Here is a 15,310-nt window from a genome sequence, read left to right on the forward strand (position 1 = left end):
AAAAGCATAAAATATGTTTATGTACGTGCGTGTGTACATACATATGTATATATATATATATATATATATATTCATGTTTTGTCTAAACATAAATATTTATATAATATGAACAACCATATCCATTATAATTGTAACGTTCTGTTTTCATATGACAAAGATTTAATTGACTATTTTTATAGACTTCTCTACGAAGCTTTTCTATCCAAAGACAAATTAACATATTCAAAACCTTTGTCACATGACAAAAACAAAACAAGATAATATTAGCATTTCCCTAATCTAAAATCTCCTCGGTGCAGTGCATGTTTTTATCTTAGTTCACTTACAGTACACTCTTCAGGAAAACTGTCAGGTACATTGCACAATCCTTCGACATAGTCTTTTCCTATAATTCCTAGTACTCGTTTATCTAATTCAGATAATTTAATATTTATTGGATTATTTCCTGTCATTCTTCTTTCTTTTCTTAGTTTTTGTATTTTCTCAGAAACTTTTGATTTCAAATCTCTCCATGTCTATAAAAAAACTTTATTACTATTCAAATATAAAAATGCTATCAATATATCACATACTTACAGTCTTCCAGGACTTTACATCTTTTCCTTTTCTCTTGTTTGACAACATATTTAGATCTTGAGCTAACTCCTCCCAGCTACCTCTCAAATTTTCATTACCATGTAGTGTGGTAAATTTTCCTGAGGCAACATGTGGATTCCGCTCAAAATATGCTACCATTGCTTCAATTTGCCTTTGCGTGGCACGCCCTTGCCTTTTTGATTGTCTGAAAGAAGCATTATTACATTAATATATTTATTATAATCGACTTCACTGTCAAGAAAGACATTTCCAACCAAAGATTTTGGTCCCCCCCCCCCCGTTGATGTAATATAAATAATTTTTAATTACAAACTGCTACCTAATTGGCTGTATTCAATTGCCAATTACTTGTCAGTTAAGTCGATTATATTAAATATATTTGTTTATCATTAGTTTACAAACTACATTTGTGGTCCATTATTACATTACTTTAAAATGTTAAAATATAACCATCTCAATCCCCTAACCTTCTTATGATTAATATTTGCATAGTTTTAAAACTGTAAATAAAGAATTTTATATATGAATTATGTACATACATTGACAGATTTCCATAATTTGGGCTGCGTTCCAATATTCACTACGGCTACTGAAAATCTATAGCATAATACACGTGACGTGAACTATAGATTTTTAGTACTCGCAGTGAATATCGGAACGCAGCCTTGATCATGATAATTTAGTTATGCATAAATAATAACAGTACGTTTTCTTTATGAAAATACTTACTCTGTCATATTGTGTTCTCGTTAAGTTTACAATGTTTAGCAATCATCAACATCAACCATCAACTTTCTTACCTTATGGAAAAGGACTAGCGAGAAGAGAATTTGATTGGTTACATACCCTTATAACTCGTTTCGCTATTGTTCGGTTACGTTACCGGCGCTTGCACTATAAGTGACACGTTAACGATAAAGCTATATTCTGTAACTTTTGCTAGCGACGGATATCGATACAGAATAGATTACCGACATTTCGTTATAGTGTCGATACGCTTCCTTAACGATAGCGACACCGTCGTTATCCAACGTTAACGAGTTACAGAATAGGCCTGGCGAGGTATTAGAGACAACATGTAGGAACAATATTGTGTAAATAAAACTAAGATTCAACGTCTAGAAAAAAAGATTTTGTAAAATGAAGTTTTATTAAGCAAAAGCTGTGACAGGAAAATTAAAACCCTTTCCTCGACATCGACACTCGATGTTTAAATCCTTTCCCTCGACATCGATGCTCGATGTAACAATCGATCCGACAAAATTTATGAAATACCGACTGTACATTCTCTGTTGCCCGCGCGGCACGAGCGCCGAACCCTGTAAACCGTCGAGACGGAGAGCCAATATCGTAGCCGCATGTGACGAAATATATCGATCCGCAACGATTGGTAGGATCGAAGGGGGTGGGCGCGTGGTAGCGGAACGACCGAGAGATCTCGGCGACTCTTCCGTCGACCTTCGGCGGGATCAGTCCTGCGTAAATTATAATGTAATCCGATAATGTATAACGATCAGTTGTTTGCCGGTTAAGAATCATTGTTACGAGTAGATTCGACGATATGAATTGGTTAATATACTTTTGTAGACAGCGTACGTCTAATGATTGTGAACGAGTTGTGTGGGCCGTTTTGTGACGAATAGCGGCGTAATTGTAACGTAAGTCAAATTATTTCAATACACTCATATATCGTTTGATTATCTCTCTGATTTCTTTTGACTTCCACAATATTCCTTGGGTCTCCCGACGGAACTCCCCTTGTGTTATCTCATGATTAAAGCTTGAAATCGCTAGCCGATTACCGAATATTAAGGAGAATTAGATACGGGATATGAGTTTGTTAGTTCTCATAAAACTAACTGGCGCCCAATTAATTAAGGTAATTTCGTCAAAACTTAGAGCCCTGGCAGCCACTGACCCAGGCCGCGCCAGGTGTCGGCATTATTCGTTAAATTCGTAGTCAGAAAAATAACGCCGGTCTCAAAGCACATTCAGGTTGATAGGATAAGCAGTATTGCGTGTAGCGAGAGATGGCGTAGCAATCGAACAAAGACAGATGCCTCTCGTTAGACAAGGACAGATATAGATATATAACATAGAAAACAGGATTAGAAATATTGACATTACCGACGTCGAGGAAGTTCAGCCTTCGCTATAGGATTCCTGCACCATGGGACACCCAATGCTGCGGCACCATGGGTCACACACGTCACCAAGGTTGATAATATGTTATTTTGATTGAAGAAAACATGTCAGAAGTTAGTTTTTCTCCAAAAATATGATATTTCAATAGTGGGTTTTGCTATCTTGTTTATATCACACGTGCGTGGAAAGTGGCCCATTACGCGCGCGCCATCTGTGCGACAAATGGCCAATTCCCCACGCGAGAAATTCCCCACTCGAACCCGTGCGGGAATAGTTACTTGTGTAACAAGTGAGGTAATAGCGTTTTCGATTGAAGCGGATTTGATCGACCCGAGATCGATTAATGACGTCACACGTTCTGCCTCGGGTTACTAGGGATTCATCGAAATATGAACCCATGTTCGACCCATAAACAATCCGCTATAATCGAAAATAAATATTACAATATCCAGGAAAATAATATTATATTATCCAGGAAGTGTCATGTAAGTTCAAAATTTAATATTCTGTACGATAAAATATTTTAAAGAATATTTGAAGAAGTATTTATGTTATTGTATTGGGAAAAGAAAATTAGGTTAGATTAGATATGCTTTAGGTTAGATATGCTTTTCTGATGTAAATGTTGTATGTAAATATATATTAATAATAAAATGTTTTTTTTTACAGATATTGAACCATGTTAGTAAAAAGGATTATCTATGATAATAATAAAACAATTCAAAATAATGAAGGCATTTTATGTGAAATTAGAAATGATAAAGGTTAGAGTAAGATAATTGCAAATGTAATATATATAACAACATTATATCTCGCAATAATTAAAAATTGTAGTATTATAAACTAAACATCTGTTTTTGTTTTAGGTGAAACTGAAATGAAATTTATATCCACAACTTATTTGGAATCAATAGGTCTTATGTTTAATGTATTTGATGACTCGGCATCATCATCAGGTAAATTTATTAATTAATATTTTATTAATTAATCTTTGTATTAGTCAATTTCCTTATTATAAGTATATAAATTTTTTAGTTAATTTTTATTAAATTTTATTATAATAAAATAGTTATATGATATTTTTTTCTTAGGTACACAGAATAGAGAAACCTGTAATATTCAATGCGACAAAGAAAATGAAAATAGTTACATCATTATCAATCAGACACATAAATGGAATGAAAAAGAAACAAAGTATTTACTCGATCAATACTGTCTATATTTTCCACAAATTGGTCCATTTCGAGCTTTTAAAAATAAAGCCGCTATATTTGAACAAATAAGTAAAGACTTGTATCAACAATTTAACATAAGCGTTACTGGACCACAATGTTCTAACAGATATAAAAATGTTAGTAGGCAGCATAAAAATGCATTATCTGGTAATAAAGTTTCCGGACATGCTCCTACCGAAGTACCTTATGGCAGTGAGTTTGAAGAAATTAAAAATATAGATGATAGTTTGAAACCTGAAGTTTTAGTTGGCGTCAATCAAACAAAAATAAATAAAAGAAAAATAGAGTTTAGCAATAAGAATATTGAGACATATGATATAAGTAATGATAGTGATGAAAAATTTGAATCTGATAAACCAAAAAAGAAAGTAAAATCTAATCAATCACTGGAGAATGTTCTGCGAGAAATAGCAACCACTGCCGAAGAAAACAGAGATCGACGTCATAAAGAAAAATGTGATTTATTAATATCTTTATTGGGAAAATCAGCAAAAGATACAAGTTCTGAATAAGGTTAAAGATTTAAGATATTGGAATAATAAATAAGATAGACTGAGTTACAAAGCAATATTAAGTTACAAAGTGATTTTGTTGCGTTAATTATGTTGTGTACTAATTATGTTATTTTATTTTATCAACTCAATAAAATATGTACACAAAGTTTATAAATTACGATCGACGTCATAAAGAAATATGTAATTTATTAATATCTTTATTGGGAAAATCAGCAAAAGATTCAAGTTTGAATAAGGTTAAAGATTTAAGATATTGGAATAATAAATAAGATAGACTGAGTTACAAAGCAATATTAAGTTACAAAGTGATTTTGTTGCGTTAATTACATACTACTACATTATTATGTTGTGTACTAATTATGTTATGTATACTATATTTCGTTTATTTTATCAACTCAATAAAATATGTACACAAAGTTTATAAATTAAGATCGACATCATAAAGAAATATGTTATTTATTAATATCTTTATTGGAAAAATCAGCAAAAGATTCAAGTTCTGAATAAGGTTAAAGATTTAAGATATTGGAATAATAAATAAGATAGAATAATGAATAGGATATTAGAATAACTTCATATATATTATTTTAAAAAAAATACTGAGTTACAAAGCAATATTAAGTTACAAAGTGATTTTGTTGCGTTAATTACATACTACTACATTAATATGTTGTGTACTAATTATGTTATGTATTACTACATTTCGTTTATTTTATCAACTCAATAAAATATGTACACAAAGTTTATAAATTAAAAAACTGTTTTGAAATAAAATCAACTTTTGAAAAAAAAAACGTAATTAATATTATCTTAATATAATTTTAATTAAATTAATATTACGTGTCCCTATGTACCCTATGTAAAGTAATGTCTTCCATAAGTTTTGTAGCTAATCGATCTCTTTTTTGTTTACCAGCCTCTCTTTGTTGTAATGGATATAATATATATTCATTTGGTTCAGTATCATGTATTTCCACATATTCTAAAAATTCTAAATTATCATTATTAACAATACACAAATTGTGTAAAACACAACATGCCATTATAAATTTAGACATTTTTAAAACGGACCACATTTCTAAGTGCATTAATTGTCTAAATCTACCTTTTAAAATACCAAACGTATTCTCAATTTTAACCCTAGCTTTGCAAAATGAATAATTAAATGTTCTCTCCGTTTCATTTAGAATACCATAATCTTTATATGGTGTTATTAAATTTGTGGACAGTGGGTATGCAGCATCACCAATTATGTGATAATCTTCTCCCATTTGACACACTTTTTCTCGAATAAATGACATGCTATAAACGCGAGCATCATGTATTTTACTGGAAATTCCAGTAAAAACATCTATAAACCTATTTTGAGCATCACATATTCCTTGCAATGTTATAGCTGTCTCATCATGTCGATTAACATATGTAGATCTAATTTTATGACTAGGTGTTCGGATAGATATATATGATCCATCAATGCACCCAACAATACCAGGGATGTGACATATCTAGAAATATAATTGATAAAAATTGTAAATTCTTATAATTCTAATTAATTAAATCTATAATTTTATATATTAATTTATAATATTATTGAAATAATTCTCAATATTAAAATCAAAATTATTTATTTTGTATGTTTTGTTCATGTATTTTATATTTAAATTTATTTATTATCATGAGATATATAATTTTTATTAAAGTATATTAAGAAATATTTTATTATACCTCTTTAAATTGTATGGCATTTGTCTCTCTTTCTTCAGCCGTTTGAGGAAACTTAATTATTGATGGTGCAATATCACATAAAAAATTTATTACTCTAATAATTATTAGATGTGTAGTAGATAAACTCATATCAAATAGATCTGCAACACTACGTATAACACACTTGTTACCTGCAAACCTAAAAATAAATAAAAATTAATGTAAGCAATTATACAAATTTAAAACTTATTTCTCATTAATTCATGGTATGAATAAATAATATAGGTACAATATATATTTGAATGTACCATAAAAAACACAGAATATGTTCTAAAGCTGTTTTTGATTTATAACCTCCTTTTCTTTCGCCCTCCAAAGAATAATATTCACTTTGTTCGAATAAATCAACAAGAAAATCACACGTTTCACGTGAAATACGAAAACGAGATTTAAACTGTAATCAAAACATATTTTTGTATAAAATTTTCTATATACTTTTTATTTTCAATAAGTATGTATAAGGTTATGTTCATACTAACTTCTTTATCATTATATAGTTCAATTACTTGTAAAAATGTTGGTATGCGAGGTATTTTTCTTGGTATACTGTTTATTACTTTTGCTATTATTTCCATATCTTCATTATCAGAACTATCCTCAGAAAATATAAACTCTGTAAGAATTAGTACTAAACGTTGTCGATTCATAGATGATGCCTAAAGATATAAATAAAGCTATTAATTTTATATCACATAAAAAATATTAATTGCAAATCAAACTTAATTTATTATATTATATAATGTTATTTAATTTCTCAAGTTTTTACCTTTTGTAGTTGTGGTTAAACGGGACGTCACTTTTTAATGCTTTATAACCAGAACCTGAACCAGATTCAAACATATTTCAGGTTGAACATATGTTCACATGGAAACGAGTTTAATCGACCTCGGGTCGATCAAATCCGCTTCAATCGAAAACGCTATAAGATGAAAATTCCTGGGTGTGGAGTTTACGCACGAGCCGAAGGCGAGTGCGGTAACCGCACCCGGAAATTTTCATCTTTACACACGGCTTACACTCCCTATTTTATGTTGCAAGTGCCTGGAAAGTGGTCTATCACGCACGCGTAGCGTGCGTAATGGGGCACTTTCCATGCACGTGTTGCATAATATCTTATTCCCGCACGGCCTTGAGTGAGAAATCTCTCGCACGTGCGGAATCGGCCATCCGTCGCACAAATGACGCGCGCGCAATAGGCCACTTTCCACGCACTTTGTAATATAAAATAGGGTGTGTAACACGTGCGGGTTGAGAATTGGACACGAGTGCGGGTGATCGCACTCGCCTTCGGCTCGTGCGTCCACTCCGCACTCGTGTCCAATTCTCAACTTCCCGCACTTGTTACACAAATAACTATTGTTTTGCCCAATCCTGAACAGTGTCATAAGTATAGGGACCGGATCGCGGTGCCATGCCGTTTTTTCCACTCCAAGCGTGTGCTAGCGCCGTGAGAAGCAGTAGTACCCTCTACCCTCCACGCCGCGCCGGTCTAAAAGGTGCCTTTTCATGCTGACGCTCGACGCTCATTTTCAGCGGCAAGAAGGTCGCATGACCACAATTGACGCCGGCGTCAATTGAAATTCATGAAAAGGGAAACAACGTCAAAATTTCGGCGTCTTCGCGCTGCTTTGGCTTTGACGCTTGAAGTTGGAAAAATCCAACTTCTTTTTCTTGACGCTGGCATCATAGTGATGTCACGTGACAATGCTCTGCAATGCTGTTTTTCAGCGTCCCATGAATTGGCACCTTAACGGAGTAAAGCCTTGTGTCCACGATGCTAGAAATCGCTCCGAGATCTCGAACCGAGAAAAAATTGACCAATCATATTTAAATAATTCGGCAATTGACCAATGCGATTGGTTAAATAATCTTTCTCCGTCCGAGATCTCGGATCTCGGAGCGATTTCTAGCATCGTGGACACAAGGCTTAACGTAGCAAAAGAGGTACCGTCGCGTATATAAGTTTATATATTTGTGTACTCTCTGCGACGGTGCCCCCTTTGCTCATAATATAGCGCTGAGTCGCTTAGAGTGGGGAAAACGGAACCGCGATCAGATCTCTGGATCATAACAGAAACGTATAAAATAAAGTTTCTTTTCAACTTTTGTAACTTTTCGTTATTTCTTGAATAAATAAATCTAGTTCTTGTGTGTGATTCATAGTGCCCCAGTGACAGACTCATGGTGCCCCGGGTATGGAGCACATTGGGTCATTTCTGAAAAAATGTATTTTAATTTTTTTCTTTCCGGGAAAAAACCTCTTATTTATTCATATTAGTTCGTATTAGTTTATATTTGTAGATATATGATTATATATGATCATATAAGAAATGGAAAATATAATCTTAAACAGTATTATATGGCCATATATGAGAGTATATAATTATATATGGCCATATACAGGGTGTACCATAAAGACCGGATCAACTCTTAAGGGTATATAGATTCCTGAGATCATTTGGAGACAAAATTCCTAATGCCAAAATGTCGAGGGCTGCTACAGTGTTTAAACGGAAAAGATTTAAAGTTCACTAGTGTGCTTGTCGAAATTTTGCGCACTCACGAACGTTGCATGTCAAAACAGCTCTTGCACACTTTACTCAACTCAATAGAAATATTTGAAATTATTATTTACTTTATTTCTTTGTACACTGTTCGCAAGACTGACGAATATCGGGATGACAATTTGGCAGCCTCGACATTTTGGCATTAGGATTTTTGTCTCCAAACGATCTCAGGAATCTACCCTTAAGAGTTGATCCGGTCTTTACGGTACACACAGTATGTGCATATATGATTATCCGGGAAAAAATACCTCTTATTTGTTCATATTAGTAGATATATATGGTCATATAAGAAATGGAAATATAATCTTGAACAATATTACATGACTATATATGAAAATATATGATTATATATTCCATAAAACCTCTTTATAGAGTTATATATGGTCTTATATGCTTATATATTATCATGTCTGATCATGTAAAAGTATATTTATAAGGTTAAAGATAATCATATATGAGAACATATATACTCGGATCTATCCATAAGTTTGTATAACTGTTATAAATATTCTTCTAGTATATTATTTTACTTGACAATCAAATTAATATGAGATATTATTTCTAGTTTCAATTGTAAGAGTAAAACGCGACGGCCGAACTACTTCTGACTCGAATTTAGCCACACGCGTTGCCCCCAGCGACGCGTTCCTTTTTATTAATCGCACGCTCGCGATAGTTGGATATAGTTATTTGTGTAACAAGTGCGGGAAGTTGAGAATTGGACACGAGTGCGGAGTGGACGCACGAGCCGAAGGCGAGAATTGCGTGCGGGAATATCTTATTCTCGCACGGGTTCGAGTGGGAAATTTCTCGCGTGGGGAATTGGCCATTTGTCGCACAGATGGCGCGCGCGTAATGGGCCACTTTCCACGCACGTGTGATATAAAATCGATTAAAGGCGCGCGAACGCATATCTCGGGATCTTGCTTCCTACAGCTCGGCCGTCCTGCTACGTCATTCGCCCCGAATGACTTTCTAATCATCTTCTCCTTCGGATGGAAAATCTTCTTCGAGCCATGGCTTCATGTAGTCAGCAGAAGTTGAGGTCTGTAAGGGCCCCTCCTGTTCGCCTACTTTGTGGACCAGGTAACGATCCTTCCGGAATATTTTTATTACTTCATAAGGAGAAATTTATGCATCAGTTTCTGCCCAGGGCCTTGCTGTGTACGCTTTATTGCGACAAGATCCCCTTCTTGGTAACACCTAGCCTTCTTGCGCTTCTTATCGTAATTTTGCTTGTTCTCACGTTGAACTGCAATGATATTATCACGAGCGTGGACTCTTAGTTCGTCACGAGAATCCTGAAAAATCAAGATCCATTCCTTTTCCAATAATTCTTTAATATTGGGTCGATTCTTCAGCCGAGGATGAGTCCCAAACAATAAGTGGAATGGCGAGGTTCCAATACTGCGATGTGTCACCGTATTCAGAAGCTGCTGCGCTACGTCTAGGTATTTATACCACTCGTGAGGCTTCGGCGGGGCTAACTTCGTTAACAGAGGAATGAGCATGCGATTTACACGTTCCACCTGTCCATTTCCTCGAGGAAGTCCTGCTGTGATCAGCAAATGCTCTATGCCCTCGGTCCTGCAGAATTCTTCAAAGTCTTGAGAGGTAAAGGCAGTTCCTCGATCCGAAATTATTCTTCTCGGATTGCAAAATAATGCCGCTTGCTTCTTCAGATGTGTCAGCACCTCAGCCGTTCCCGTTAATTTCGTGGCATACAACCAGGTAAACTTTGAAAAAGCATCAATCACCACAAATATATGATGATAAGACTTAGCCGTCGAAGGAAGGGGTCCAAGATGATCGATGTGTAACGTATCCATCGGGATGCATCCCTTTTCAATAGGATTTAATGGACATTCCTGCCTCCCATGTTTCCTTTCCGCTAAAATGCAGCTAGGGCAGTTTCTGATAATTTTCTCAATCTTTGATTGGAGATCTGGTATCCAATAGTTTGCCTTAATTAAATCTTCTGTCTTCGCGATAGAAAAATGTCCCTGGTCGTGCATCTTCCTAATGACTTGACTCTGCATCTTCTCCGGCACCACTAAGCATGCGTCACCTCCTCTTTCTTTGTAGAGTAAACCACCACGTACGATAAAGTCGGAAGATTGTCCTTGTCGAATTGATTCTCGTATCCTCGCTATCCCCTCATCTTCGTTTTGAGCTTTACGCAAACGCGCGGTTAACCACACATTGTCTTCCTCGATCACCATGCACGTCGGCAGCGGATTGCGACTCAGAGCATCAACGTGTGCCATGCTCTTCCCAGGACGATGCTCGATCTTATAATCGAACTCCTCTAATAATAGCGCCCAACGAGCTACGCGCACACACAAATTCTTCTTATTCATCGTCTGAGTGAAAGCGCGACAATCCGTGACAATGGTAAACGGAATACCCAACAAATAGGTACGGAATTTCCTTAGAGCCTTTACTATTGCCAGCACTTCTAGGTCATAGCTGGCGTACTTCTCTTCCGCAGCTGAAGTTCTACCGCTCGCGTAATGAACTGGATGAAAACACTAATCTTCGCTTCCTCGTTGTAATAAGACAGCACCAAATCCATACTTTGATGCATCTGTATGGAGTTGCGTTTCCGCTTCGACTCGATATAGAGCTAATACTGGTTCCTTTGTTAGCATCTCTTTGAGCAGTTCTACAGCCTTCCTCTCGGGATCACCAAAATGGAATACAACATTTGCCCTCAATAAGTTTGTTAGAGGACGGGCAATACCTGAATAATTTGGAATGAACTTGCGAAAGTATCCGCTCAGTCCTAAAAAGCTCTGCACTTGAGATACACAACTCGGATCTTGTTTCTCAAAGAAACGTCGTACAGCATCCAGCTTGCTACTAGAGGGACGCATCCATCCTTTATCCGGTGTCCCAGAAATTCAACTTCAGACTGCAGTAGATTACACTTCTTCCAATTGATGTTTAGCCCGGCCTGACTCGCGACGTGCAACACTTTACGCAAGTTTTTCAGAGCGCTTTTCAAGTCTTTCGATGGTATCACAATATCGTCTATATAAATAAACACAATACCTTCTCGTCTCAGCATCTCAAATTTCTTATTGATGTATCTCTGAAAACAAGCTGAGGAATTACAAAGACCAAACGGGACTCTACAAAATTCATACTGTCCATCAGGTATAATAAACGCAGTATACTTCCTGCTGGATTCTTCTACTTCAACGTGGAAAAATCCTTCCCGTAAATCCAAAGTACTGAAAATCACTCCTTCCCGCAAGGCATCAAGTTGGTCGTCTATTAATGGAATGGGAAAACGATCTTTGAAAATTTTCTTGTTCAAGACCCGGAAGTCGACACACAGTCTATAAGTTCCGTCCTTCTTTTTAACGAGCACTATTGGGTTTGCATAATCCGATGTTGACGGTCGGATAATTCCCTTTGTGATCCATTCCTCTATCTGCGCATTTACAACTTCCTTCTCTCTTGGTGATAAACGCCTGGGACGTTGGTACACTGGAACATCGTCTTTTAATATAATTTTCATCTCAATATCGTCTTTCCCTGTCTTCTGAGGTATATAATCATCGATTAGCTCGCGTAATTCCGTCTTGATACTAATGTCGTTAATATGACAAATCCACATTAAGTTTGTCAGACTCGTTACTCACCATATCAATCTTGAATACCTCGGGAAGTGTGTCATCTGCTGCTTCCTCCATCGGATCCTCTATTGGTTTGAAGGTAGTTTTACCGGCCTTGATATTTACGTCGAATTTACACAGGAAATCCGTACCGATCAAAAACGAATAAGGAATCGCTGAATCCGAAACCACGTAAATACAAATTGGGAAATGTCGGTCGTCAATAACGATCCCCGCTTCGAATTTACCCAACGCCGTAAAACCTCTTTAGCCCCGACTCCACGGAATGACATTTTACACGGCACAAATCGAGGAGAACCCGCTTCACATATTCGTCCGCGCGCATGAGAGTCAGATCACTCGCCGAATCTATCAGCGCTTCAATTTTAATTCCGTCCAACACCACTTCCTCGAGACACTTTCGCCGACCCGATTGTTCAACCGCACAACTGCTTTTCGCGACCGATTTCTTCAAGCCGCATTTCGCCGTGATATGCCCGTGTTCACCGCACTCGAAGCATTTCAGTCCGCGATCCCTCGACGGGCATTTATTACTCAAATGATTGCGTTCACCGCACACGAAACACCGTTTTTCATTCGTATCCTTGCTAGTCACCGTTATTGCTTACGCGACCACTGTTTCGTTCTTTGCCTTTTCCCGTCCTTGAAGTGTATTTATCACCTAATATCACCTTCTCGAAAGCTTCCTGCAGATCATTCATCGTTCTGAATTGCTGAATGCGCGCTTGGTTTCATAAAGTCTCATCAGGAATACCGTCAATTACGTAATCGAGCATCTCTCCTTTATCAACTGGAATCCGGTTTCCCATAATCATCTTGTCGTGAAGATATTCACTAAACGTTTCTTCTTTTCCCCACGTGCGACCCTCGAATGACTTTCGTAAGGCTAATTTATTTTGCTGATGATAAAACATGCTCCGCATTTCTCCGGAAAGTTCGTCTATCAGCATCTCAATATGCTCAGATTTAGAATAAAGCCACTCTAAAGCCTTGCCCTTCAAACGCATACCAATCATCACTCTAGTGATATCGTCGTTATCATGTGATATGCCGTCTTCAAGAGTTTAGTCTGTTTCTCCCACACGTTGTAATTATTCGACTTTCCGTCGAAAGGTATGAGTAACTCTGCTATTGCCGCCACGTTCACGCGCCCCCTTCCTGCGTGCGCCTCCATGTTAGCCCCCTCGTCTTCGCTCACTTGTCTTGCCTCCATGATAGCCGCTTCGTCTTCGCTCTTTTGACTTCGTCTACCTTCACTACGATCCGCGTCGCGATTACTTCGCAGGAGTTCTAACTCTTGCCGCATTAACACTAATTCACGTTCGGCCAATGCTTTCTCACGTCTGAGTACTTCAGCTTCACGCTGAAAGATGTTCAGAATTTCTTGCGCTCCCGCACCGCCCGTGTCACCATCATGGCCACCATGTTCGTCTTCTTGATCTTCTTGATCTTCACGCATCCATGCACCATCGGGGTTGGCTTCCATCAGCCGGGCAATCAACTCATGCTTTGCGCCCGACGTAGGGAGTTTACGAACTAGCAACTTTTCCTTAAACGCAACAAGAGTGAAAGAATTCGGCTCCATAGCACCACGATCCGTCGCCAGCACCAAGTCACTTTCCGCCCGCCGAAACGCTCGCACGAAACACTGCCCGCGTCGCAGCGTCCCTTCTTCGTCGTAACGCTCGCGCGGTGTATTCAGGTGTATTCCACCCGCAACGAGACGTCTTCGTTGCAGTCCTCGCGCGGTACTCCACCCGGCACCCGCGACGAGACTCCTTCTTCGTCGAAGCCGTCGTAGCACTCTCGCGGTACACCACCCGCGACAAAACGCCTACTCCTCGTCGACGTGACGACGCACTCGTTGTCTCGGCTCAAATCCTGGCACGAGCCCCCAAATTTGTAAGAGTAAAACGCGACGTCTTTAAAAATTCAAAGCCGAACTACTTCTGACTCGAATTTAGCCACACGCGTTGCCCCCAGCGACGCGTTCCTTTTTATTAATCGCACGCTCGCGATAGTTGCTTCCTACACAATTATTGCGCGTTTTAAGTCCGACAAAGTCCATATTGGCACGCAGTTTAAAAAATAAAAAAATGTATTTAATAATAATTAATATTGTGAAATATTATATTAAGCACCAAAATCCGCTTCGACCAAAAACAGCACTTCTCATTGCTTATGTTATTTTAAATTTTTCTTTTTTTCTAATTTTGTATAAAACACTTAATTTTTTTAATTGACATTAATTTTTATTAAATATTTTCGTAAGCAGTGAAATTTTACCTTTAATAATTCGTGAAAAAAAAGTGTTATACATATAATATATATTATAGTTTTTATAAATAAATAAACATACCTTATAATTTAAACTTTAAACTACCGAAAATAATATAATCATATATGAACTTATATGGTCATATAAGATTATATATATGATCAAATCACAATATTGTATCTTAAAGTATCAGATTGTTCTTGAATTTATCAGTTCAATTGAATCGCGAGGAATGGAGGAATGTCAGTAAGAATTAAGCTCTGATTGTTCGGTTTAACGTTTAATAAAAAAAGGTAACACAATTATTATTACAACTGCACTCTATTAATTACAGTAATCTGAATCTAAGAAACGGCTAATGCGGAATTCTAGCGAACGACTGCCACGAGCGTCGCTCTGTTGGGTTCTTTTATCGGTTCTGACCTTCCAGAAGGTTCCCCGTACAGGGAGGGGTATTGCTTGCCGTTAATGAACCTTCAAGAAGGCCAGAGACGAATTACGCGAATGAGCGTTTGCCAAAAATACGGTTTTAGCACGGCGCGCGCTTGTAATTGGGCGAGCGTCG

The 15,310-nt window shown here is 37.0% G+C and overlaps 3 protein-coding genes across 8 annotated transcripts; 1 reads left to right on the top strand and 2 right to left on the bottom strand.

Annotated features, from left to right (window-relative positions):
• Nucleotides 1-213: 213 nt before the first annotated feature.
• Nucleotides 214-1,614, bottom strand: LOC139822113 (uncharacterized). 4 transcript variants are annotated; one of them, XM_071793679.1, is made up of 4 exons: nucleotides 1,327-1,614; nucleotides 1,065-1,097; nucleotides 577-781; nucleotides 214-515 (listed from the first exon to the last, which is right to left on the bottom strand). In XM_071793679.1, the coding sequence occupies exons 1-4, from the start codon at nucleotides 1,332-1,334 to the stop codon at nucleotides 309-311; spliced, it is 453 nt and encodes a 150-aa protein (XP_071649780.1). In that variant the 5' UTR covers nucleotides 1,335-1,614; the 3' UTR covers nucleotides 214-308. The 4 variants fall into 4 exon arrangements, 1 of the variants encoding a protein (XP_071649780.1); XR_011734450.1 differs by lacking the exons at nucleotides 1,065-1,097; nucleotides 1,327-1,614 and adding an exon at nucleotides 917-1,043 and having other exon boundaries at nucleotides 221-515; XR_011734449.1 differs by lacking the exon at nucleotides 1,065-1,097 and having other exon boundaries at nucleotides 223-515.
• Nucleotides 1,615-2,120: 506 nt separating this feature from the next.
• Nucleotides 2,121-4,705, top strand: LOC139822112 (uncharacterized). 2 transcript variants are annotated; one of them, XM_071793678.1, is made up of 4 exons: nucleotides 2,121-2,255; nucleotides 3,412-3,506; nucleotides 3,609-3,698; nucleotides 3,834-4,705. In XM_071793678.1, the coding sequence occupies exons 2-4, from the start codon at nucleotides 3,422-3,424 to the stop codon at nucleotides 4,487-4,489; spliced, it is 831 nt and encodes a 276-aa protein (XP_071649779.1). In that variant the 5' UTR covers nucleotides 2,121-2,255; nucleotides 3,412-3,421; the 3' UTR covers nucleotides 4,490-4,705. The 2 variants fall into 2 exon arrangements, with proteins under 2 accessions (XP_071649779.1, XP_071649778.1); XM_071793677.1 differs by lacking the exon at nucleotides 2,121-2,255 and adding an exon at nucleotides 2,790-3,227.
• Nucleotides 4,706-4,718: 13 nt separating this feature from the next.
• On the bottom strand, nucleotides 4,719-7,173 carry LOC139822110 (putative nuclease HARBI1). Of its 2 annotated transcripts, none has more exons than XM_071793676.1 (5): nucleotides 7,023-7,173; nucleotides 6,763-6,912; nucleotides 6,505-6,650; nucleotides 6,218-6,395; nucleotides 4,719-5,997 (listed from the first exon to the last, which is right to left on the bottom strand). In XM_071793676.1, the coding sequence occupies exons 2-5, from the start codon at nucleotides 6,901-6,903 to the stop codon at nucleotides 5,329-5,331; spliced, it is 1,134 nt and encodes a 377-aa protein (XP_071649777.1). In that variant the 5' UTR covers nucleotides 6,904-6,912; nucleotides 7,023-7,173; the 3' UTR covers nucleotides 4,719-5,328. The 2 variants fall into 2 exon arrangements, with proteins under 2 accessions (XP_071649777.1, XP_071649776.1); XM_071793675.1 differs by having other exon boundaries at nucleotides 6,736-6,912; nucleotides 7,023-7,172.
• Between the last annotated feature and the right edge of the window lie 8,137 nt (nucleotides 7,174-15,310).

The sequence above is a fragment of the Temnothorax longispinosus genome, chromosome 11 (assembly GCF_030848805.1).
Source record: "Temnothorax longispinosus isolate EJ_2023e chromosome 11, Tlon_JGU_v1, whole genome shotgun sequence".
Taxonomy (NCBI): Eukaryota; Metazoa; Arthropoda; class Insecta; order Hymenoptera; family Formicidae; genus Temnothorax; species Temnothorax longispinosus.